The sequence below is a fragment of the Bos javanicus genome, chromosome 16, assembly GCF_032452875.1.
Source record: "Bos javanicus breed banteng chromosome 16, ARS-OSU_banteng_1.0, whole genome shotgun sequence".
Lineage (NCBI taxonomy): Eukaryota > Metazoa > Chordata > Mammalia > Artiodactyla > Bovidae > Bos > Bos javanicus.
The window spans coordinates 64943353-64969197 of NC_083883.1; the positions used below are offsets into that span (position 1 = coordinate 64943353).

General features: G+C 42.2%; 1 protein-coding gene across 4 annotated transcripts in view; it reads left to right on the top strand.

The window, feature by feature from the left end:
• Positions 1 to 2797: 2797 nt before the first annotated feature.
• LAMC2 (laminin subunit gamma 2) overlaps positions 2798 to 25845 on the top strand; it is a 77470-nt gene continuing 54422 nt past the window's right edge. The window contains exons 1-2 of one of the 4 annotated variants that reach the window (XM_061383438.1): positions 2798 to 2868; positions 12566 to 12783. In XM_061383438.1, coding sequence (XP_061239422.1) covers positions 12705 to 12783 — 79 coding nt within the window. In that variant the 5' untranslated portion in view covers positions 2798 to 2868; positions 12566 to 12704. Of the gene's footprint in view, positions 2869 to 12364; positions 12784 to 25845 lie in introns of those variants that run through there. The other 3 variants (XM_061383437.1, XM_061383435.1, XM_061383439.1) reach the window with 3 other exon arrangements.

The window sequence follows — 25845 nt, forward strand, 5'->3', positions numbered from 1 at the left end:
AAGGAAACATGGATTCTGGGGAAAAGGTGTCTTCCCACACTGGAGTGGCTCTTTGGGAACACAAACGAGTTTCAAGACAAGATAGAAACAACAGTTGTTTGTTTGGATGTTCAGAAATGTTACTAAAATTCCACACCAGAAATTATTTTAAAACTTTCCTTACCCTGGAACCAGAGGCAATATTTTATTATACATAAGGAACTTTCTTAGAGATAAAAATAGGCAGCTTTTCAGATAAAAGAAAATGTGCTAAGAGCAGTATCCTCCAAAGATCAGTGTGGTCAGCAATGTTTTCTAAAATGATTGTAAATTACCTGGAAGACATAATACATGGTTTAATCTTCCAGGTGGTACTTTGCTGAAGTTTGGTGCTAACTATCAAGTCAATGGAGACAGAAGAAACTTTTTGGGAAAAGCTCACAGGAACTGGAGTGAGCAGAAAGGTGAAATGTAAAATTCAATGAAAACTGGTATTGATTATTGTATGTAAAGGAAAATAATGCAAATCAGATGAACTAAATGATGGTCTCTGAATCCAGTTTCATGTCTAAGACAAAATCAAGAAATTATGTGGACTAATCCTTTGGTTCCCATTTCTTGCTTATGGCTAAAAGGAACCCCTCTGGGCAGACCGAGTAGAGAAAGTTTTTCTTCCTCTGGATGGATGCAGGCCTGTGCCAGGGTGTGTGGTTTGGCAAGAGAGGCTCCGTGCTGGATGTTAGTATTGTACGCCTTCCCAACCCCTGCACGCTTCCTTTGCTAGATATCGTTGTATGAGCTGTAACCATACCAGGTGACCCTCAAGGGCTCTTCAGCCAAAACTGTCATGCTGCCAGTTTGCAAGCTGTGATGGATCTAAATGTAAGATGCTTTTACAATCTGGTCTCTCTTTGTCAATACATCCATGGAAAAGCTTGAAAATATCCTTAATAAAGCAACCAAAAGCATCACTGGGGAAGACTACTATGTGAGCCTAAAAATGGGATTTTCATCCAGAAAAGCAAAGAACGCGAGCTAAATCTAATAAAGTCATAAGGGATTGAGAAATGACTCCTGTTCAGCAAATCCTAAAGCTAGGAACAGTTGAGAGATCCCTTTAATAAAATAAAAGAAGGTTGATTTTATATGCAGATCAGAAACTTCTAGAAAATACAGATATTTAAAAGAGGGAGTTGATTAAATTTACAGATGGTAATTCCATAGCATGCTAATAAATAAATTTTAGGAAATTTTGGACTATTTTCCTAAATATTTAAGGTTAGTATTATGGAGGCAACCCACACCGAAGACATCCCCTGGTGCTCTGGTGAGGTCCAACCTAGCTCTGTGTGAGGGGATGGTGACCTGAATCAGCAGGGCATTTTATGTGTTATCATTCTTGGCTCTGTCTGTGTCCCAGAAGGAAAGTCAACTTTGTGGTTGACTGGTTAGACAATCAGTTCTGATCTGGTTCTAAAAGGAAGCTCATTAAATTAATTTTTATTAATGTAGTTTATTTATAAAGTTAGTAAAAATTCTTCAGAAAATGTTAGCAAGAAAGAGTAGAATGTAGATAATATTAGGACAGTTACTTCAAAGATGGGTTTTCCATCAGGCCCTGAGGGTAGAAGATTTGGAATTGCCCTTTTCTTAGAAATATCGAATGTAAGACTAAAACCTGAAAACCAAACAAAAGCCCACACATTTTACTCCAAAGAAGATTTTTCTGGAGGAGGGCATAGCAACCCACTCTAGTATTTTTACCTGGAGAATCCCACGGACAGAGGACCCTGGCAGGCTACAGTGCATAGGGTCACAAAGAGTCGGACACGACTGAAGCGACTTAGCACAGCACAGAGCTCAAGGAATACATATGTGTGTGTGTGTGTGTGTGTGTGTGTGTGTGTGTGTGTAGGAGTCCCTGGTGGCTCAGAGGTTAAAGCCTCTGCCTGGAACGTGGGAGATCCGGGTTCAATCCCTGGGTGGGGAAGATCCCTGGCTGGAGAAGGAAAATGGCAACCCACTCCAGTACTCTTGCCTAAAGAATCCTATGGAGGGAGAGAGTCTGACACGACTGAGTGTGTGTGTAGAATTTTTAGCATAAGTATAATCCATTTTTAATTTACAGAGGCATGTAAAATATATTCAATTTCATATAAACAAGTCTGCTGCAAAACCAAATAATCATATGCTGCTTTTACCATGACTTTCTAAGTTACTTTCCAGGGTTGACTTAATAGAGGACCCTGAGATAAGAAAATAACAAAGGCAGCTGTGATAAAGCAATTAAATCTTACTTTGTTGGGTCTTCCTGCAATAAAAGGTAAGACATTGAAGCAATTATTCAAATAATTCAGGCCTGAAATATATTCACCTAAAATAGCCAGATAGTTGGGATAAGTGTGTCATTTTGGTTTTTTGGTTTAAGTTGTCTGAATCACTGTGTTAATTCTGCCACTTAATCTAAGTAGACACATTGAGGCTGTGAGAAATTTTTAGGTTAGTGAGGAATGTCTCTAGATTTTTCTGTGATTATTTGTAGCTCTTTCCATAATTGCAGTGATCTCACAGTTTTACCTTTTAACCAAAGTCTAATCCAATCTTCAAGCTTCCTGCTAAAGAACCACCCAGGAATGTTTGGGGATTTCTGTGTAACCAGGCCCTAGGAAAGCTGAACCCAGGGAGACAGCTACTAAATTCTGGAGCTCTTTCAGACTGCTCAGATTCACTACACCATGCTGAAACTAAGGAGTTCAAGAGTTGAGTTATTTAATAAAGAGCTCTTATACCTGGATTAAGGTATCAGGAGACCATCAAGACCAGACTGGATGATACAAAAGGATTTTGCCTAAGAATTCGAAGTCATTCCACACTGAAGAGTTACAAAAGGTAATGTGTAATGTGAGGGAATCTGGGTAACCTCAATGTGAAAAGGAAAATGTACTCCAAACTTTTATTGATGATCTACAGGAGGGGAGTCTCTAGAATATAGTATAGTTTATAAAGATTAGATATTTAGTAGGTCAGTTATGGGGCTTTCATGGAGTCTCAGTGGTAAAGAATCTGCCTGCCAATGCAGGAGCTAAAGAGACTTGGGTTCGATTCCTGGGTCAGGAAGACCCCCTGGAGAAGGAAATGGTAACTCACTCCCATATTCTAGCCAGGAAAATCCCATATTCTTGCTGGGAAAATCCCATGGACAGAAGAGGCTGGGAAACTGCAGCCCATGGGGTCACAAAGAGTTGGACACAATTGAGTGACTGAGTACGCATCCATAAATAAACAAACTCACAGGAAAAAAGATCAGATTTGTGATTACCAGAGGCAGAGGTTGAGGGGAGGATAAATTGGATGAAGGCAGTGAAGACGCACAAACTCCCAGTAGTAAGATAGATAGGAAGTAGGGATATAGGGTACAACACAATAAATATAATTAACTCTGCGGTGTGTTATGTATGAAAGCTGTTAGAATAAATCCTAAGCGTTCTCACCACAAGGAAGAAAAAAAATTGTTCTATTTCTTTAATTTTGCATCTGTACATGATGATGGATGTTCACTAAACTTATTGTGGTCATCATTTCAATGGTGTATGTAAGTTAAAACATTATGCCATTCCCCTCAAACTTATACAGTGCTGTCAATTCTATCTCGGTAAAACCGGGAAAACATTCCCTCAGCAAAAGTGAAAATAAATAAAAAGATCAGACATTTCATTTTTTATTTGAAGCTCCAACTAAGCGGTTTTTTTTTTTAAACTGGAGAAGGATGTGTTTATCCAAGTGAGAGGCTTAATTTGCTTTTACACTGTCGTTGAATAATAACTCCAGAGTGAGGCATTGGCATGGATTTGTAAGGGAGCCTGGGTAATCTCAAATTGAGGATAATAATAGCACCTGTTTCAGAGGGCGGTGGTGAGGAAAGAATTCCAAAACCCCTGCAATACTCCCAGCACTGAGCTGGGATATTCAGCAGAATATTCAGTACAGCTTTACCATCAGTATTGTAGTAGTCAAAGCTCTTATTAAATGTTTAAAACGCATCCAAAATGTCCTAACTAAAGGCGGAGGATTAGACTCTAAACGCTACTGGAAAAAAATGAAAAAATAAACGCTATTGGGTTTTTCAGACTTCACAATTTAAATTATTAAAGGTGGAAAGTTCTAGATTGAAATTAAGAGGCACATTTAGAAACATTGTTTCTTGAACTTGCTTTTTGCTTCTACAAAGCAAGAGTGAGGACCTCTGATCCAAGGTGGCCGCCTGCCTCTTTGGATTTTCTTGTCATCCTTGCAGCCCTGACCCCCACCAAGGCATTCCAGGGGAGAACTTCAGTGCAGGGGCTCCTTCTCTCTCATTCAGTTCTGAATATCTTCTGTCCACATACAAGCATGAGTGAGGAATCGAGGGTGGCATTTAGTCTGTTAATGCTAATGATACTTCACACCTGAGTAGATGACCAAATTTCATCCACAAGAGCTGTCACCACCCTCTGAATCTACTAGAGTTCCCTCACAGAATCTTACCCTTGCTTTTTTTTTTCTATTTTGTCTTTTTTTTGAGCATGTGTCCTTCTCGCCAGTCCTCTCCACTTTTTGTATTGGTTAAAGAAATGATTGATGTGAGTATTTCTGCCTGTGATAACCACATCACAAAAGACGAAAATGAGTTGCTCTTTGGGATCCGCTCTTGATTTCCCACCACTTCCCTCGTCCCAGGTGCATCACTAGCCAGCCACAGAAAAAAGGATCATCTCTCCTTAAAAGGCTTCCCTAGTAGCTCCGTCGGTAAATAATCTGACTGCAATGCAGGAGACCCGAGTTCGATCCCTGGGTCGGGAAGATCCCCTGGAGAAGGAAATAGCAACCCACTCCAGTATTCTTGCCTGGTAAGTCTCACGGACAGAGGAGCCTGGCAGGCTACAGTCCATGGGGTTGCAAGAGTCAGACATGACTTAGCGACTAAACCATCACTAGCTTCTCTTTAAACAGCTAAAGGTGGGGAGGCGGGGGGTAAATTAGGAGTTTAGGATTAACAGACACAAAATAGATAAACAACAAGGACCTCCTGTATAGCACAGAGGATTGTATTCAATATCATGTAATAACATACAATGAAAAAGAATCTAAAAAAGAATATACATGTTTGTATAATTGAATCACTTTGCTATACACCCAAAGATAACACAACATTGTAAATCAACTATACTTCAATTTAAAAAAGGTAAAAGGTATTACTTGAACTCTGGTCTGGCTTCTACTGCTTCCTGAAAACTAGCTGTGGGAACACCATATACATTTCTGTGTAAAATAGAAGAAGCTTGCCACTTCAGCCTGGGTGCCTGCTTCAGAGAACACTGTTCTCCTGGAGTCAGGCCATCCTCAGAGAATCTACCCAGCTGATCCAGGAAACACTGAACCATTTCCATTTATGGACATTTTCCTTTACCAATTAAGAACAAAGGGGAGTTGTTGGGATTTTTTCCACCAGTTTTGCCTTTAAAATTTTTATGCTAATGATGACGTAATTAGAACTATCTGCGGGAGATTATAGGCTTTAAATTGAGCCCAGCAGCCCTGTCTGTTGCTGGCATGTCAACAGCCAGTGCTTCAGTTTTTATCATAAGTGAGTTTGAAATCGGGTGACATGCCAGACATTCCTTCTGAAAGTTAACTAAGGTAACTGATGGAACTCAAGGCAGAAAATCAACATGTCATTTGCAGTTCTATTTGGGAGGTTGGGGTGGAGAGATGACACTTTTGTAAACTGATTTACACAGCATTGTTAAAAAAAAAAAAAAGTCCCCTGGCCTATGACAGAGCTGCAAAAGAAACAATGGACAAAGGGGACTTCCAAGGCTTCAGCCTTCCTGGCCACGCCCTGTGGGAATGCTCCAGTACCTTTCCATCTCCGATCAGAGAACTTCTGCACAAAACATTACCGCACTGATACAGGGGTTCCACTCTAGATGAATGTGACAACTTGAAAAGAAAAGAGGAAAATCCGAGGGCTGACTTCCTAGGACAAAAGTCCAAGATGGGTTTGAGATTCATGGTCCTAAGCAAACATTTCAGAAAGGCATCTTGTAGCTTTTGTAAGCTGCTAAAACAGATCTCCAGAAGAGAAACCCCTAAATCAACTATGCTTTAGTAAAATAAATTAACAACGACAACCAGTAGAGGGATGTCCCTGCAATTCTTGGGTGGTATATGGGCCTGAAGGCCTGAGATGGCCTTTCACATGAAGCTCTTTGGAGAGTATCAGAAACAGCAGAATGTCAGGGCTGAACTCTGCTCTGGCTTTGTCACCATTTATGCAGATGCTGGTGTATTTCTAGTTCTGGGTTTGAGTTTGCATATTTTTGTTAAAGTATCATTTTAATTGGGCTTCCCAGGTGGTGCTAGTGGTAAAGAACCCACCTGCCAGTAAGAGACAGGGGTTCAGTCCCTGGGTCAGGAAGATCCCCTGGAGGAGGGCACGGCAACCCACTCCAGTATTCTTGCCCAGAGAAACCCATGAACAGAGAAGCCTGGCAGTCCATACAGTTACAACAAGTCGGACATAAAGGAAGTGACTTAGCATGCATTCACTCATTTTAATTATCAAATAGCTTTTTTTGAGATTTTTCTCTTATTTTTTAGTACTAGTTTTATTGAGGAATAATTTACATATGATCAAATTTACCTGTTTTAAGTGTTTGATTACTTTTGACCACTCTCATATTTCTGAATATGTCCTGCTGCTGCCGCTGCTGCTAAGTCGCTTCAGTCGTGTCCGACTCTGTGCGACCCCATAGACGGCAGCCCATCAGGCTCCCCTGTCCCTGGGATTCTCCAGGCAAGAACACTGGAGTGGGTTGCCATTTCCTTCTCCAATGCATGAAAGGGAAAAGTGAAAGTGAAGTCGCTCAGTCGTGTCTGACTCTTAGCGACCCCATGGACTGCAGCCCACCAGGCTCCTCCATCCATGGGATTTTCCAGGCAAGAATACTGGAGTGGGGTGCCATTGCCTTCTCCAAATATGTCCTACATCCCCCCAAATTATCCTTACATATCATTGCAGTCAATTCCCTACCCCTACTGGTAACTACTGATCTGTTTCTTTTATTGTAGTCATACTTTTTGTAGAATTTCATATAGATGGAATCATATAGAATCTGGTCTTTTGTGCCTGGCTTCTTTCACTTAGAACAATGCTTTGAAATTTATCCATGTTTGTAAGTATCAGTAGATCAATCCTTTTTATTGCTGAGTAGTAGCAAGATTATTTTTTTACATTTTTTGTGTAAAAATACACACAACCTAAAATTTCCTTTCTGATTATTGTCTGAAGTTGAAAAAATATTTATTTGGGTCACATGGAAAAGCAAGTAGATTTTTGTTACTTTTTTTGAAAAACATGTGTTAATTGAAGTTAAGCATAAGGATATACATTCAAATGCAAAATTTTTGAAACATTAGCCAGGTGAATATGAATGTGAAGGAGATTTCCAGAGATGCAGCAAAAATACAAATTAACTAACAACTTCCAAGTAAGTGTAATCAGAACATGAACCTGGATTAGACCAAGCATTTCACAGAAGTTTAAAATTATGACGGAATAATCAATCAGTAGAAGGATTAAAGCAAAAAACAAACAAAAGAAACCCTCCTACCTTTCTCGTATATTTTTTAAGATTTTTTTTTGATGTGGACCATTTTTAAAGTCTTTATTGAATTTGTTACAATACTGCTTTTATGTTGTGTTTCATTGGCCTCAAGTCATGTGGGATCTTAGCTGCCTAACACAGGATCCAACCCACACCCCCTGCACTGGAAGGAAAAGTCAACCACGGGACCGCCATGGTGTGTGTGCTTAGTAGCACAGTCGTGTCTGACTTTGGGCAACCCCGTGGACTTTAGCCCACCAGGCTCCTCTGTCCATGTGATTCTCCAGGCAAGAATACTGGAGTGGGTTGACATTCCCTTCACCAGGGGATCTTCCTGACCCAGGGATCGAACCCAGGTCTCCTGCACTGCAGGCAGATTCTTTACTGTCTGAACCAGCAGGGGAGCCCAGACCACCAGGGACGTCTCCTCATATGTTCTTTGTTACTAATTATAACAAGCAAAAACTGATGGTGCTTAGTGACGAAAACAGCAACAACAATTATTATCATGGCTGACTCGTGTAGTGCATATTATATGCCTGCTGCCGCACTAAGCACTGTACAGATGATTGTGATCCCTCACTTCAGTTTCGTCCGACTCTGAGACCCTATGGACTGTAGCCCACCAGGCTCCTCTGTCCATGGGATTCTCCAGGCAAGAATGTTGGAGTGGGTTGCCATTTCCTTCTCCAGGGGATCTTCCCCAACCAGGGATCAAAACCACGCCTCTGTTATATCTCCTGCATTGGCAGGTGGGTTATTAACCGCTAGTGTCATCTGGGAAGCCCATATAGGTGATTAACTCAGTTTTCCCAACAAACTTACTAGGTAAGTATTCTATTATTATCACCATTTTACAAAAGTGAAAAAACAGAGACTTAGAGAAAACTAAGTAGCCTGCCTAGGTGAGCAGCCAGGATTTGGCCCTGGGAATCTACTGGCTCCAGAGCCTTGACCTTTGACCTCTAGAGCACTCTGAACGGCAGCAATGTATTACAGAAATATTCAAATTGGCAAAGGGAGTCGGTATGGTCCCTGAGCAAGATATGAAATAAAGCCAGAGCAGACTGGTTGTTTAGGTGTATGAGGAGACCCAGAATAAGGCAAGGAGAAGAGGGAGGAGCTGAGAAGCACTGCAGTATTCTGTCCACATCCAAGAGGGTACTATTGGCCTGGTACCTAGGAGCCTGCTCCCCATTTTCTACCCCAGGTCCAGGTGACCCCTGGGGGTCCTTTCAGAGCTAACATGTTAGGGAAATCAGAAGTATTTGTTCAGAGCTCATTGTGACTTGGCTTTATTGATGTAGGCCAAAGGTCCACAATCTGGTTGGCTTGTAATGGAGACGGTGATAAATCACCACAACCTGGACATTGAGTTCATTCAATATTGTGAACTTGTCTTTTTTTATGATGCTTTTGAATCTGATCTAACAAAGGGTTGTAGACTTGGAACTAGATTGCCTCATGTGAATCTTGGTTTTGCCATTTATAAGCAATGGGACTTTGGGCATGTTACTTGACCTTTCCATGCCTCTGTTTTCTCATCTGTGAAATGGGAAATTAATAATCCATGTTTTGTAGCATTTTTCGAAGACTGAAGGGTTATGTATAAAGCATTTACAGCAGCGATGACAAACAGGTACTGTATTTTTGTTCAGTTCAGTTCAGGCGCTCAGTCGTGTCCGACTCTTTGCGACCCCATGAATCTCAGCATGCCAGGCCTCCCTGTCCATCACCAACTCCTGGAGTTCACTCAAACTCACGTCCATCGAGTCAGTGATGCCATCCAGCCATCTCATCCTCTGTCGTCCCCTTCTCCTCCTGCCCCCAATCCCTCCCAGCATCAGAGTCTTTCCCAATGAGTCAACTCTTTGCATGAGGTGGCCAAAGTATTGGAGTTTCAGCTTTAGCATCATTCCTTCCAAAGAAATCCCAGGGCTGATCTCCTTCAGAATGGACTGGTTGGATCTCCTTGCAGTCCAAGGGACTCTCAAGAGTCTTCTCCAACACCACAATTCAAAAGCATCAATTCTTTGGCACTCAGCTTTCTTCACAGTCCAACTCTCACATCCATACATGACCACTGGAAAAACCATAGCCTTGACTAGACGGACCTTTGTTGGCAAAGTAATGTCTCTGCTTTTGAATATGCTATCTAGGTTGGTCAAAACTTTTCTTCCAAGGAGTAAGCGTCTTTTAATTTCATGGCTGCAGTCACCATCTGCAGTGATTTTGGAGCCCAGAAAAATAAAGTCTGACACTGTTTCCACTGTTTCCCCATCTATTTCCCATGAAGTAATGGGACCAGATGCTATGATCTTTGTTTTCTGAATGTTGAGTTTTAAGCCAACTTTTTCACTCTCCTCTTTCACTTTCATCAAGAGGGTTTTTGGTTCCTCTTTACTTTCTGCCATAAGGATGGTGTCATTTGCATATCTGAGGTTATTGATATTTCTCCCGGCAATCTTGATTCCAGCTTGTGTTTCTTCCAGCCCAGCGTTTCTCGTGATGTACTCTGCATATAAGTTAAATAAGCAGGGTGACCATATATAGCCTTGACGGACTCCTTTTCCTATTTGGAACCAGTCGTTGTTCCATGTCCGGTTCTAACTGTTGCTTCCTGACCTGCATACAGATTTTTCAAGAGGCAGGTCAGGTGGTTTGGTATTCCCGTCTCTCTCAGAATTTTCCACAGTTTATTGTGATCCACACAGTGAAAGGCTTTGCTATAGTCAATAAAGCAGAAATAGATGTCTTTCTGGAACTCTCTTGTTTTTTCGATGATCCAGTGGATGTTGGCAATTTGGTCTCTAGTTCCTCTGCCTTTTCTAAAACCAGCTTGAACATCTGGAAGCTCACGGTTCACATATTGCTGAAGCCTGGCTTGGAGAATTTTGAGCATTACTTTACTAGCGTGTGAGATGAGTGCAATTGTGCGGTAGATTGAGCATTCTTTGGCATTGCCTTTCTTTGGGATTGGAATGAAAACTGACCTTTTCCAGTCCTGTACTATCTAAAAATTATGGTAGGTGGAAATATCTGCTCCTGAGATATTATGAACTTCTGAGATATAATAAACTATAGTAATCTGTACTAAAATTAAATTACCTTCAAGAGTTTATTTTGCAGGGCTCTGCTCCTTGTTCCTGCAGAGCATTACCTATCACTGATGAATAGATGCACAGGGAATAGACGATTCAGGGACATGATTTCAGCTGCTACAACGTACCAAATACTAGAAGGGAAAATTCTGGATACCTGATCTCTGTGACCTGAAACTTTAACAGTGATCAGATACAACGAGTTTGGGGAGAGAAGAATCTTTACATCATTTCTTTGAATCCTGGACAGAGTAAAAGAAAATCAGGCTTGGGATAAGAAAATTGGAGCTTCATTTCTAGTCCTCCTTTTTTGTTGCTGGAGATTTTAGAGTAGGTGCAGTAATCTACCTCACTCCTATGGTTCCTTGGTGCTGTGTTCAGAACCCAGGTATCCATGAACACCTGGTTCATACTCCATGGTCTGTACCAAGTCATCCCTAGCTGTCCAGGCAGCCCACTCTGGTCTTGATTACCTGCATAAACTGAAATCCTTACACCCTTTGATACAATCTTGCATTATTAGTTGCCTTATGTAGTTAATCATTTATGGAACTATCTATCTATGTTGTTAATCATCTATGGAACTATCTATCTATCTACCTCTGACAATTTAAAAATCTCTAGTAGGAACCAACGCCTTCTCCTTGACAGCCAACTCCTTGAATTATGGACCTCAGCCTCCCTGGGGAAAGTGACAATGTAAGATATACCACTTGCAGTTTCTAGACACCACTCACTCACCTAGGACATTGAACTTGGGTGATACTCAAAGTTGGACTCAACAAACATTTTCTAAAGGGCCTATAGAGAGTGGCATGAGAAATATGTTGTATGACATAAAAGGAATATGAAATCTGGATCCTCTTATTCAGTCCTGCTGCTGCTGCTGCTAAGTCGCTTCAGTCGTGTCCGACTCTGTGCGACCCCATAGACGGCAGCCCACCAGGCTCCCCGTCCCTGGGATTCTCCAGGCAAGAACACTGGAGTGGGGTGCCATTTCCTTCTCCAATGCATAAAAGTGAGAAGTGAAAGTGAAGTCGCTCAGTCGTGTCTGACTCTTAGCAACCCCATGGACTGTGGCCCACCAGGGTCCTCGGTCCATGGGATTTTCCAGGCAAGAGTACTGGAGTGGGGTGCCATTGCCTTCTCCGCTTATTCAGTCCAACAGAACATTTATTGAGCACCAACTATGTGCTAGATACTATACCAGTTGTTACGGATACAGAGCGGTACCTATCCTTCGTCAGGGAGTCCCACCAGTCAACAGATGACTTAGTGATCAGGACATTCTGGGGACCCAGTAGAGGAACCCTGGTTCAGCCAGATGATGGTGAGGGAAGGAATGAGGTGTCAGCAGAGTGGGTAGGCTGGGGTAGGGTTACTGTATTTCAGAGAGAGTTTGAGCCTAGGCCAGAGGGTGGAGGGGACCCTGTTGTGACTGTTGGACTGGCCTGTTTTCCTTGTTGATTTCTAGCCCAGAGCTGATCAGAGCTGCTGACTTGTTTGAGTTTGCCGCACAGGAGACTGGGCCTCCCAGTTGGAGGAAGGGGCGGGCTGCTAGCTACCTCCCCATGCTGCTCTGGACCACCCTGAGAGAAAAGGAGGGCTCTGGGGGACCTGGGACATTCCTCCCACAAGATCCCTGGGCCGCAGCCTCTGCACCACGCCCTCGGCCTAGGCCAGGTGTGCGCCCTCCTTGCGGCGAGGGGGGAGCCCGGCAGCAGGGGTGAGCGCTTTTACAGCGGCGTGTGTGCTGTGTGTTTGTCTGCCTCCCGAGGGCTGGGTCCTCCTTATTCACAGGTGAGTCACACCCTGAAACACAGGCTCTCTTCCTGTCAGGACTGAGTCAGGTAGAAGAGTCGATAAAACCACCTGATCAAGGAAAAGGAAGGCACAGCGGAGCGCAGAGTGAAAGCTCCCAGCGGCGAGGCGCCGGGCAGCTCCCCTGCAGCGGCGGACGGCGCGGCCCGGCCTGGCCATGCCTGCGCTCTGGCTCAGCGGCTGCCTCTGCCTCTCGCTCCTCCTGCCTGCAGCCCGGGCCAACTCCAGGACGCCAGGTGAGTCCCTTCCCGGAGGGAACAGCGCAGCCCTGGGCCGGGAACTGGCCTTGCCCTGCAGACCGTGATGGCTGCACGCACTTTGCAAGAAGGCGCCCCACTTTGCAAGAACCTCTTTAGAGCTCCCCCCTGCTCCGCCCTGTGGGGCTCCTCCAGAGGGTGGTTCACAATAGTATTATATACTATTTACCAATACTATGTAAAGCTGTCTGATTTTAAAATGTGGAGCCAATGGATTGTGCCAAACCAGGGTTTTCTTCCCTTTAAAAAGTGCCTTCTTGAGTGTTTATTTATTTTTTGATCAAGGGGCTCTGGTTTAATCAGTAACATGTGGGTATATAAATTCTTTTCCCACACTGTGTTTTTATTGATGGAATTTTGGTGGGAATGTTTTCTGTGACCTTGAACCCCATGAAGGTTGAAAAGGCACCTCTTTAATCATCCCTCTGGAATTCCCGTTTCTTTGGGATGGAAAATGAGCCTTAAGAGTCTTAACAATGCTTTTCCTTTTGCATAGTGTTACTTTTTATAGTATTTTCACATAATATTTATTCAACAGGCATTTATTGGGCACCTATGTCATAGACCATTTGATCTTATCTAGGGCACCCAGTGGCTGTCACGCTGTGAGAAGTTCAACTCCTATAAACAAAACTTCCTGGGCACCTAGCAACGGTATACTGTATGCATGCATCAGCCATGACAACATAACGGGTGTTTTTCTTAACTTTTACTTAGTAGTCACTGAATTTTACCAATGATATTTGCCTGATTACCTCAAATTTTGGGGTTTATTTTTGCTTCTTGTATCTGATGGCACTTGGATAATTATCTCAATATATCCAATATCCGTTTTCACACATGTGAACATGTGTGAATATGAGACCAAGTTCATGGGTACATGGAATTATCTTAGATACTCCATTTATTACTTTGCAGTCTGGGTGATGCCAGCCTGAATGGTATTTGAATGGCACAAATGTTTTAGCGTGTATTTGAATGCATTTGATTCAGTCTTTTTTGTCTAAGATAATCTTGAAATTAACTTCCAGGTCATCATCCTTGACTACCATTTAAAAATTACTTATGAAAATGATCATGTAGGTTAGATTCCCTCAGAATAAATAGCGTTCACCTAGTGAGAAATATCCTAAAAGTAAGAATAGTCTTTGAGTATCAGAATTCAGAGAGACTGATTATGGATCGACTCTTAGAACCCCTTGACTTAATAAATGAAAATATGGGAATGGATTTGTGCAAAGCTACAGAAGCAGCTACTGGCAGAGACACATCTGAAACTTGATCCATGGGTACTTAGACTGGAGCTTCAGGGACCTTATTATAAAAGTAATAAGGGAACAGATACATATGTTTTACATAATGAGTAATTGTTGAAGCAGTTTCCCTTTGGGCTATAGTTGAGTGTATGTGTGTGTGTGTTGCTGCTGCTGCTAAGTCGCTTCAGTCGTGTCCGACTCTGTGCGACCCATAGACTGCAGCCCACCAGGCTCCACCGTCCCTGGGATTCTCCAGGCAAGAACACTGGAGTGGGTTGCCATTTCCTTCTCCAATGCATGAAAGTGAAAAGTGAAAATGAAGTCGCTCAAGTCATGTCCGACTCTTCTCGACCCCATAGACTGCAGCCTACCAGGCTCCTCCGTCTATGGGATTTTCATGTGTGTGTTGTGTTAGCATTAGATAAAAGAAACAAATATGTAGGGAAATATCAATTGTTTTGTGCTCCTCCTGTAGCTCAGTGGTAAAGAATCCGCCTGCAATTCAGGAGCCATAAGTTCTATCCCTGGTCTGGGAAGATCGCCTGGAGAAGGAAATGGCAACTCACTCCAGTATTCTTGCCTGGGACATCCCCTGGACAGAGGAGCCTGGCAGGCTACAGTTCACAGGGTCTCAAAAGAGTTGGACACGACTTAGTGGCTAACCAACCACAACATCAATTGTTTAATAAAATTAGAGTCAGGAGGAAAGAGTTTATACTCTAACTCCTCGAGGATGGAGAAACTCAGAGTGTCCAGTAAGTCAGAAGGACTTAAGGAATTGTTAAGTCAGAAGCAGTGTTTAGGCTCATTTCCAGACTTTTCCCTTTTTCAAAGATAGGCCATTTAAAAATATTAAGCTGCCTCCTCAAAGGGCTTCATTTGGGGTTCAGTGAGAGTGTGAAAAGTTTGTGTTAGGCTAGAGCACCCATGCTTTTCCATTTATGGGATGCTGGGATCTTGTGAGAGTTGGACTGAAAGTATGGTGCTTGCCATCTCCCAAAGTGACCTGCATCTGTGTACCTCTGAGAGCCTAAAGCAAGGACATTGCTTCCTGGGTGCTACCTTGCAGGTGAAATTATAGTGTTAGATATAATCAGAGCTGGTCTCAGCTAAAGCACATGTTTTAGAGTGAGCCTGACCTGGCTTTACATTTTTGACTGCTTTGTTTTCTAGTTCCTTATTAGTAACCATTCAGGCACCTCAGCCGCCCGGAGTCAGCTCTTTGCTGTAAATGGAGGCAATAGTGCTGTGTAACCTGGCAGGGCTGTTGAAAGGAAGAGATGTTATTGTGAAGAACCTTAAAATGCCTAGACCTACATTTCTTTAAGATGCCTGATGCCAACAGTGCAAGTGTAGTGAACTTGGATGCTTAGAGATCATTAAGAAAGGTAAAGATTCCCCCCAGGAGCTCACAGTTGGCGTGAATGTGGCTGTAGCTCCAATGGTCTGCAGCATACTTCCCTTGAGGAGGTGCGACTGGAGAAGGGAGGTTGGAATGCCACTAGAAATGTAGCCAAGAATCTGGTGGTGAAGAGCCTTCCATGCCAGGATCAGGATATGCAGTTAGGTTAGTGCCCTGTGGCAAAGAAGGGTTGCAGAAGTTTTTTTTTTTTTTTTTCCAGAGAAGGAAGGATTTATAATTTGCAGCAAGTAAGGAACACTTGATTTTCCAAAGCACTGTGTCCAGGTTGCAGGTGGTTTCTAAGAAGAGTGGACATGGGAAAGGTCACTCATTTAAGGGCTTAAAGGATGGAAGTGAGCTAGGAGAGGCAAATAAATGGCCATTGAAATAATCCAAATGAGACTTGATGAGGGTTTTCATCATGGTCGTGGAACAGCAAAGAGGAAACAGATCACAGAGACATTTAGAAGGTGAAATTGGAAGAATTTGGTGATCCAGTGAGTATGCGCGTTGGGGATAATAGTAAGGCGAAACTGTGAGAAATAAGAAAGAGTCCAAGATGGGTCCAAGGCTTCAACTTCATGTAATTGGTTAGGCAGTGATGCCATTAAAGGAAATGAGGACTTCAACAAAAGGGTCAGATTTGAGAGCAAGGTCGGCGGTAGAAGAGAAGGAGGTGAGCGTCCATGGCGATATGTTGAGTTTGAGTTGCAAGTGGACATGTCCAGTGAACAGCTGGAACTATAATTTTGAAATTTAGAGGAAATTAAAACAATATAAAGTTGGGTGTCCAACAAAGTCTTGAAAATAGATGAGACTACCTGGGTTCAGTTCAGTTACTCAGTCGTGTCAGACTCTTTGTTACCCCGTGAACCGCAGCACGCCAGGCCTCCCTGTCCATCACCAACTCCCAGAGCTTGCTCAAACTCATGTCCATCCAGTCAGTGATGCCATCCAACCGCCTCATCCTCTGTCGTCCCCTTCTCCTCCTGCCTCCAATCTTTCCCAGCATCAGGGTCTTTTCAAATGAGTCAGTTCTTCGCATCAGGTGGCCAAAGTATTAGAGTTTCAGCTTCAACATCAGTCCTTCCAATGAGCGCTCAGGACTGATCTCCTTTATGATGGACTGGTTGGATCTTCTTGCAGTCCAAGGGACTCTCAAGAGTCTTCTCCAACACCACAGTTCAAAAGCATCAATTCTTTGGTGCTCAGCTTTCTTTATAGTTCAACTCTCACATCCATACATGACCACGGATAAAGACTACCTGGGAGAAAGAGGTAAAAGAAACCTCAGTACTTAACAAGGAGATGGAAGAATAGTGAAGGAACAGGAGGAAGGGGCATCAAGGCTAGGGAGAATCAAGAAAGAGGAGAGTTTTGTTAGAGCAAGGAAGAGTTTCAACAATATCAGAGTCACACACAAATGAAGCTATCTATGAAACAGAGACAGAATCAGGGACATAGAGAATAGACTGGTGAAAGGGGGAAGGTGGTGGGAGAGGGTTGGATCGGGAGTTTGGGGTTAACAGATGCACACTATTATGTATAGAATGGATAAACAATGAGGCCCTACTGTATAGCATAAGGAACTATATTCAATATCCTGTGATAAACCATAATGGAAAAGAAGATGAAAAAGAATATACATATATATATATTTGTTTAACAGAGTCATTTCGTTGTACAGCAGTAATTAACACAACATTGTAATTCAACTATACTTCAATTAAAAAATGTTAAGAGTCAAAAATTTCTACTTTAGGAGTCATAATTTCTACTCAGAGGTAGAAATATGAACACACAAAGGGTGAAGGCTAAGATGACACTATAGGATTCAGCCACTAGGTCAGTTTTGAACCACTTGTTCTAGAATGCTGAACTCAGCATCCAAGATTATTCAGATCACTAATTTAATTTCTCCCATAGCCTGATGCTGGAAAAGAGGTACTTAGGATTGTGTTGTGATTGGTGGAAAGGACCCCTGGAGAGATTTATACTCTCATAGATTCTGTTATTTAACTTGTGGAGTGGTGGGCTTCCTAGGTGGCTCAGTGGTAAAGATTCCACCTGCCTATGCAGGCGATGCAGAAGATGTGGGTTTGATCCCTGGGTTGGAAAGATCCCCTGGAGAAGGAAATGGTAACCTACTCCAGCATTCTCGCTTGGAAAATCCTGTGGACAGAGGAGCCTGGCAGGCTATAGTCCTTAGGGTTGCAAAGAGCTGGACACAACTGAGTGACTGAGCACACACACAACTTGTTGGAACGGTATAGCATCCTGCACAGAGGTACAGGCTCTGCAGTAAGACTGTGTTTATCTGTGTGTGTGTGCTCAGTCATATCCAACTCTTTGTGACACCTTGGACTATAGCCCACCAGACTCCTCTGTCCATGGAATTTTTCAAGCAAGAATACTGGAGTGGGTTGCCATTTCTTCCTTCAGGGGATCTTTCTGACCCAGGGATCGAACCCGTATCTCTTGCAAATCCTGCCTTGGCAGGCGGATTCTTTACCACTGCATCACCTGGAAAGCGTCACAGAGTGAGGTTCAAATCCTAGCGGCATCATTTACCACTTAAGGGAGTGACACAAGCTGCCCCCCATGTTACTGGGTTTCCTCATCTCCAAGGTGAAGATAATGAATTGCTGTGATTACTGCATGTACAGCATTTTGCACAATGCCTAGTAAACACTCATAGTGTTCAGTATTACTGTTATACAACTAATTGCTCTGCCAGTACCAAATGTCAGTATAATGCCTTCTGAGTTTTAAGTGGTAAAGTTTTGGAAGAGGCTCCTTTCATTAGTCCAGGAAAGGTGATGAGGAGTCCCCTGGCTCAGGCTGAAATGAACTCTAAATTTTACCCAATGAAACGAACAGAATTACTCACAAGGAACCCAAAGCAGATTGGAGTTTCAGGATTCAGTTTCATATCATTTCTTCTTACGTTTTGTCAACCATCATACTTCATCATATACAGATTCAGCATATGTTACTTTCTGGAACATGCCCATGTATAAGATGACCCCAACATTAGATGACCTGTCATTTCTCAAATTCCATTTTTAACATTCCTAAAGCCACTTGAATGCAGTTTTTCTCTATTTTGGATCAGGTGAATTGAGACATGGCTCTATTTGTCTTATCTTTTGCTGCTGTCACTGAAAAGTATGCCATTTTCAGAAGACATGAAAAAGATTTAAAACCTATCCCGAAGCACTCATTGTGATCATCATAGCATAATCATCTCAAAAGGCTTACTTAGGATAACTTTCAGGCGCTCGCAATTGTGAGATGATGAACTATTAGGAGAATTGTGTTTGAAAGCTTGGCCTCTTTCTTATTTAAAAATTATCTGAAACATTGGTTGAGGTCATTTCAGGTTAACATGTCTTCCCCAAATAATACTTTATTTTAAAAATAAAACAATTGAGAAAGTGCTGTATAACAGAGATTTTGAAAAGACTTAAATGTGGCCTTATATTCATCTTATATTCAAGTATGTATAATAAATTGGCATATAGAAATGCATTGGAGTGTATTCCCATGTAGGTTTAAATTCTGAGTGTTCCGAACTGGGGGAGCCACTGGTTTAACTCCACTGACCCAAGAAGCTGAGGAAGAATGTTGATTTGTGATCAGTGTTTATGGGAAAGTCAGGAGCATGAAATCAAGATGCTGAGGCCATCCTGGGAACATTTTTTCCCATTTAAGTTCTTAGTGGCTGAACTATTTTGACTTTTTTTTTTCTCCTAGAGAAATTTGCCACTACAAGATTTAGCAATCTATTATAGACCAGTGTAGAAATAACACCATAGATTCTAGAATACTCTAGTCACAAATTAGACCAAATAGATTACTGAATCATACTGAGCTGTGTTCTAATATAATTCCCAGGTATATGATGTAATATTTGAGCCACACCCAGAGCCAGAAGCTGAGTCTTTTTTTGTGTCTGTGGGTGACTGTATGTCTGTATACGTGCCTCCCCAACAAACATGGGCTTCCTTATGTCATAAAAGAAGGAAAGAATGGCTCTTTTTCCAGCACTGATCAATGTGAGGACTTCTCTCTATCAGAAGCAGGTGGAAGTCAATTGGGCAAACACATATGTATCCTGGACTTCTTCAGTTTTGTTGACCTCTTTACAGAAACCTGACTGTTTCTTTTCCAGATTTTATTTTCTTTCATTGTGTGAATATGGATCTTCACATCCTAGAAAAAATAAAATTGCAGCTAGATCATTTCCCATATTAACTTAAACATTGGAAAAATGATCATATCTTTAGCTGTACCTATATTGGGCATTTGTTATGAGAAGGTTTGCACGTTTCACCACTTTCTTCTTTTATTAACAGCATCATGGACCTAAGTGAGAATGACTCTTAAGGGTTCTCTACCGTAGCCTCTCCTTTAAAGTTAAGGAAAAGGACACTCAGGGAGACAAAGTGACTGTCCAGATCATCATCACTGGCTAGAGCAGAGCTGGGCTCCAGGATATGTGACCCTCATTTATAGATTGGAAAATCACAGGAAAGTGATTGCCTTGACCAGAGCCGGGCAGTTAGTAACAGGACCGGATTTCAGTCCTAGTTTAATGTTCTTTAACAAGATACCTCCATGGCTTATTTCTCATTCTTTTTAAGAATTTTCTTTTAAATAAATTTTCAGAGTTGATGGACTCTTGATCTATTATAACAACATCCCTTACATTTCTAGCTGGGACATCAGTGTCCTGACCTTTCAGAGCTCTGTGGATGTGAGTCCTTAGAGTAGCCTTTCCTTTAAAAATGGCAGTGAACAACAGGGTAAAATCAAGCACAAACTCCGGTTTCTAGGAGAACTGACAAGAGAGCCGATTTCAGATTACCAAGTTTCCTCTTCTGTTTGTTTTTATCACACAGCTTGTAATTGACCAAGTGGCTCAAGAATCCTAACCACCAGACCGTCAGGGAAATCCTACCTCTCAATGTTTGGAATCTATTAAAGCATAGTTGTGTCCAGAGGCTATTTTTCTCTCCCTCAGTTCAGTTCAGTCGCTCAGTCGTGTCCAACTCTTTGCAACCCCATGAATCGCAGTACGCCAGGCCTCCCTGTCCATCACCAACTCCCGGAGTTCACTCAGACTCACGTCCATCGAGTCGGTGATGCCATCCAGCCATCTCATCCTCTGTCATCCCCTTCTCCTCCTGCCCCCAATCCCTCCCAACATCAGAGTCTTTTCCAATGAGTCAGCTCTTCTCATGAGGTGGCCAAAGTACTGGAGTTTCAGCTTTATCATCATTCCTTCCAAAGAACACCCAGGGCTGATCTCCTTTAGAATGGACTGGTTGGATCTCCTTGCAGTCCAAGGGACTCTCAGGAGTCTTCTCCAACACCACAATTCAAAAGCACCAATTCTTCAGCGCTCAGCTTTCTTCACAGTCCAACTCTCACATGCATACATGACCATTGGAAAAACCATAGCCTTTCTCTCCCTGGCTGGAGATTATTAGAATACATTTTGAAGTTTTTCGGGATTCTGTCTGTTTCATGGCTAGAACATTGACCACTAAGCTTTATACATACTTATTGTTCTTTCAAGTCACTACTGATTTTGCTGTTGGTTAAAGGGGATTTCTAATGTTTAAAGATCATCTCTCATCTCGATAGGCCGGTTTACTCTGTGAGCCCAGTGGATCCAGCGGCACCCAAAGTAGTGGCTCTTGTCTCTTCCGAGGGGTTGTACGTGGGATATGGTAGGAGGGGATCTTCACAGGCTGAGATCTTCAGGGACAGAGGCCAGGCCACAGCTGACCAGGCATGGCAAGTAACATTATTATTTATTTTTATGTATTTATCTATTTGGCTGCATTGCGTCTTAGTCGCAGCACGTGGGAACTTCACTGTGTCATGTGGGAACTTTTTGTTGCGTTGTGCGGGCTTCTCTCTAGTTGTGGCATGAGGGCTCCAGAGCTTGTAGGACTATCTACAGGGAAGGATCTTCCTTGAAGATTCTGCTGGATCTTGTATGGGCGTCTCTCTAGTTGTGGCATGAGGGCTCCAGAGCTTGTAGGACCATCTACAGGGAAGGATCTTCCTTGTAGGAAGGTCTTAACCGCTGGACCGCCAAGGAAGTCCCCATTTCATCCTTTCAAGTGATCTTGAATTTTACGGTTTTACGTGTGGCTGCTTCTAGTTTTAGCTTCTTCAGGTGTATCACAATACGTTTTCTAATTAGAGTAAGAGACTGGAAAGGCACTTCCTTTGCTAAGAGCTGGGATGTAGGACACGTCAATCCTACCTTCTGCTGGAGGTTTCACGGTCCAAATTCTTCTTACAATAACTGTTACCTCTCTTTGTGGATACATCAAAATGATTGGGTTCCTAAAAGACCATTTAATTCACTGTCCTCACTTTAAGCACCACAATTTTAATTCACTATTTTCAAGTGGATTTTTTTTCAGCAATGAAGTTTGAAGGAAAGTGCTGTAAAATGCATTTCATACCTTTTCCGACATTGTAATGTACATGAATAAGATGGTCAGATAGCATCACTGACTCAATAGACATGAATTTGAGCAAGCTCTGAGAGATAGTGAAGGACAGGGAAGCCTGGAATGCGGTAGCCCATGGGGTTGCAGAGTCGGACATGACTTTAGTGACTGAACAGTAACAACAACAATGCACACAAGTTACCATGTTCTTCTGGCAAAACTAAGAATTCAAATGGTGCCTGCCTGGTAAGCATGCACATACCTAAATGTGTGTATCTTTGTGAAGGAATGTAGTGATAGCAAAAAAATCTGTGGCTAATCTCCTTGTACAAAAATATCTTGTTCATGAAAGCAACGAAAGGTTTAAAGAGGAAGAATCATTAGGTAACTTTTTTTAAGGAGCCAAAAAAACACAAATGTAAGCAAAGAAAAAGAAAAGCCACATTTAATGTATACTCCATAAAGCATTTCAGTGCAAATCAGAATTTCCTTTGAAATTTTTCTTTATTCAGAGTCCTCATACATGATTTCTTTCCTTTTAGTCCTCATCGCTTCAGGGGTCACCTCTAGCTATCGTGGACTCTCTAATGTCCTTTAGTTCAGCCATTTCTTAAAGGGGCAGATGACACCTTTCGCTGGGCCGTGTAGCAAGTGCTGAAAGAACACTATGCTCTTTAAGTAATAGTCAGATGTGCTTTCTGTATTGGGATGCTTTTCTTTGATGATCTCATGAAAAATAGACATTCCTGCAGCAATTGGCTCAGATAGTAAAGAATCTGCCTGTGATGCAGAACACCTGGGTTCGATCCCTGGGTGTGGAAGATCTCCTGGAGAAGGGAATGGCTACCCAGTCCAGTATTATTGCCTGGAGAATTCCCTGGACAGAGGAGCCTGGTGGGCTACAGTCCATGGGGTCGCAAAGAGTCAGACATGACTGAGCGACTAACGCTCACTTTCGCAGGAATGTCTGTGGTCAGAAGGTTGTAGAGTAACAAGAGGGTGATGAACTTTCATACCGAATCCTCGCTGCAATCACTACTGATCACACCCTGTAGCTGACTCCTGTTATCTTGGAGTCAAGCCTTTAAAGATACCATGTGTAAGAGAAGGGAGCCTCTTCTGTATCCTTTGCGTCCTAACTTTCTCTTCCTTCTCAGCTTTGCTAGTCAGGCAGAAATTGGCCTCCCCAACCTTCCTATTCACTGAGACCTCTTTCCCTGTCCCCATTGTCTGCTGGGATCCTGGTGGGGTGTTAGGGAAGACATCTCCCTGGTCTAGTCCTCCCTGGCTGAGTCATCCATATCCGCCTGTGCCATTTCTAAGTCTAGATTACAAACAGTGTGCTATGAACTTGTGATGGAAGTAGGTGACTCCTTGTAAGCCCTAATCATTGAAGAAACGTGGTAAACAGTTTCATTGGCTTTCAGTGGCTAGACCACTTAGAACTGAAAAGGTTTGTCTGTACTCTATCATTCAAAATTTTCCACGGGATTAGAACGCTGGCTACTGTCGGTCCTCTCAGAGCACTTCACATCGCAGGCGTACGTGTACTGCTTGGGCATTTACATGTCCTGGAAAACAAATGATCGGGCAGGTTACAGCACCAGTGGTTCCAGCGGCGTTGGCATAAAAGGAAGCTGTGACAAAGGCGAGGCAGAGAACGGAATTCAGTTAAAAAGCTCTTACAGAGGGAAGTGCCTTTTCAGTTTTCTTATTCTAAGTAGAAAACGTATTGCGACATACCTGAAGAAGCTAAAAGTAGAAGCAGTCACACATAAAAACATAAAATTCAAGATCACTTTAAAGGATGAAATGGAGACTTCATGGTGGTCCAGAGGTTAAGAACTCACCTGCCAATGCAGGGGACGTGGGTTCCATCCCTGGTTGGGGAACTAAGATCCCACATGCCTCACGACACCTAAGCCCGTCATGTAGCAACTACTGATTCTGGAGCTCTCATTTCACGACTAGAGAGGACTCCACACAGCGTCATAAAAGATCCCTCATGGCACAACGCAGATCACGTGTGCTGCAAATAAGGCTCAATGCAGCCAAATAAACAAATATTTAAAAATAAATAAATAACTTATGAAGTATTCAGATTTTGCTTTAAAGTATTTACCCAAGCTGAGAAACAAATGAAACCTTGGAAAGAAAAATCTCATGTAGAAGATTTTAAAACTGGAAAATATGAGCATTTTCATTATCATCTTTTTTAAAAATTATAATAAAAATACTCATCATCTTGAGTATCACAGACATGGAGACTTTCAATTTTTGCAAATAGGATGATGGCTTCCAATGCCCTTGATACCAAACTGATAGATGTGTCAGGTTTTTCTTGCTTCAGACTTCATAAGTAATGTGCAATTGGAGTATTTGTAAAAATAATTTAAAAAATACTTTATTATAGATTGCTACTTAAAGGACATCCGCTTTAATTGTTTTTGTTCTAAAAATAGGCATTTACCAGCTTTTTAAAGTGAGTATACAATTCTCACCTTTACTTTTATTCACCATTTTCTATCTATTTATTTATATTTGGACTTCTTGATGAAGAGCCTCATTACAGCTAACTTCCCAGAGGTGGTGATTGCTGTCTTTGAGCAGAAAAGAGTTGTCAGTACATGAGGCCAGTTCTTTGACTCAGAGGAAGGGGATGATATCTAAATAATAATAAATTAAGATTGAATTTTTAGCGTAATTTCTTTGAACAAACAAAAGGGAGGAGGGTGGTTGGGATTGATAACCGCAACTCATGTCTGCCCACTATGACGCTTTTCCTCTAAAGCAAGAATATTAAGAAGCAGAGGAAGTAAAAACATAAAGTGAAATATAAGTGAAATGAATGGGAGAGAGATGAAGTTAGGCTGGAAAAGTAGATAGGATTAGACAGTGGAAGTCTTTGTAAGCAATGTTTAGGAGTTCTTGTCTTTATCTAAAAATTTTAAAAAAGGCATTATAGAGGAGAGATGTTGGTAAATATCTCACAGGGAGATATTGGTAAAATTTGTATTTGAAAAAGCTTTTCTGACTATACTGAGTGGAGGGAGGCAAGAGAAGTTGCAGAGGATTCAGTTAGGAAGCTATGCCAACAAGAGACAACTGGGATTTGGTCTTGGGTGGCTGTCGTGGAGCTAGATTTGGATGGGCTTGAGCTGTTTAGAGGATTATATCAATACGATTGGCCATTGAATAGAATATAGGCAAATGAAGAAGATGGAGACCCTATAAGGATAGCTCTCAGCTTTGTGACTTGAAGGGATGACAAAAGTTTGGTGGGTTTTTTTTATAATTTTTTTTATTGTGATATAGTTGCTTCACAATGTTGTGTTGGTTTCTGCTGTACAAACAAATGAATCATCTATATGTATATATACATATATCCCCTCCGTCTTGGACCTTCCTCTCACTGCCCTCCCATCCCACCCCTCTAGGTCATCACAGCGCACTGAGCTGAGCTCCTTGAGCAGGTTCCCGTTAGCTGTCTGTTTTATACACGATAGTGCATATATGTCAATTCCACTCTCCCAACTCATCCCATCCTCCCGTCCCCTCCACCCAGTCCACATGTCCATTCCCTATGTCTACATCTCTATTCCTGCCCTGCAAAGAGGTACCGTTTTTCTAGATTGCACACATATGTGTGAATGTATGATATTTGCTTTTCTGACTTACTTCACTCTGTGTGACAGACTCTAGGTCCGTATTTGTCTCTAAAAATGACCCGATATCATTCCTTTTTATGGCTGAGTAATATTCCCTAGCATATGTGTACCACATCTTCTTTATTCATCTGTCAATGGACATTTAGATTGCTTCCTTTGGAGAACAATATGGAAGTTCCTTAAAAAACTAAAAATAGAACTACCATATGACCTAGCAGTCCCACTATTGGGCATATACC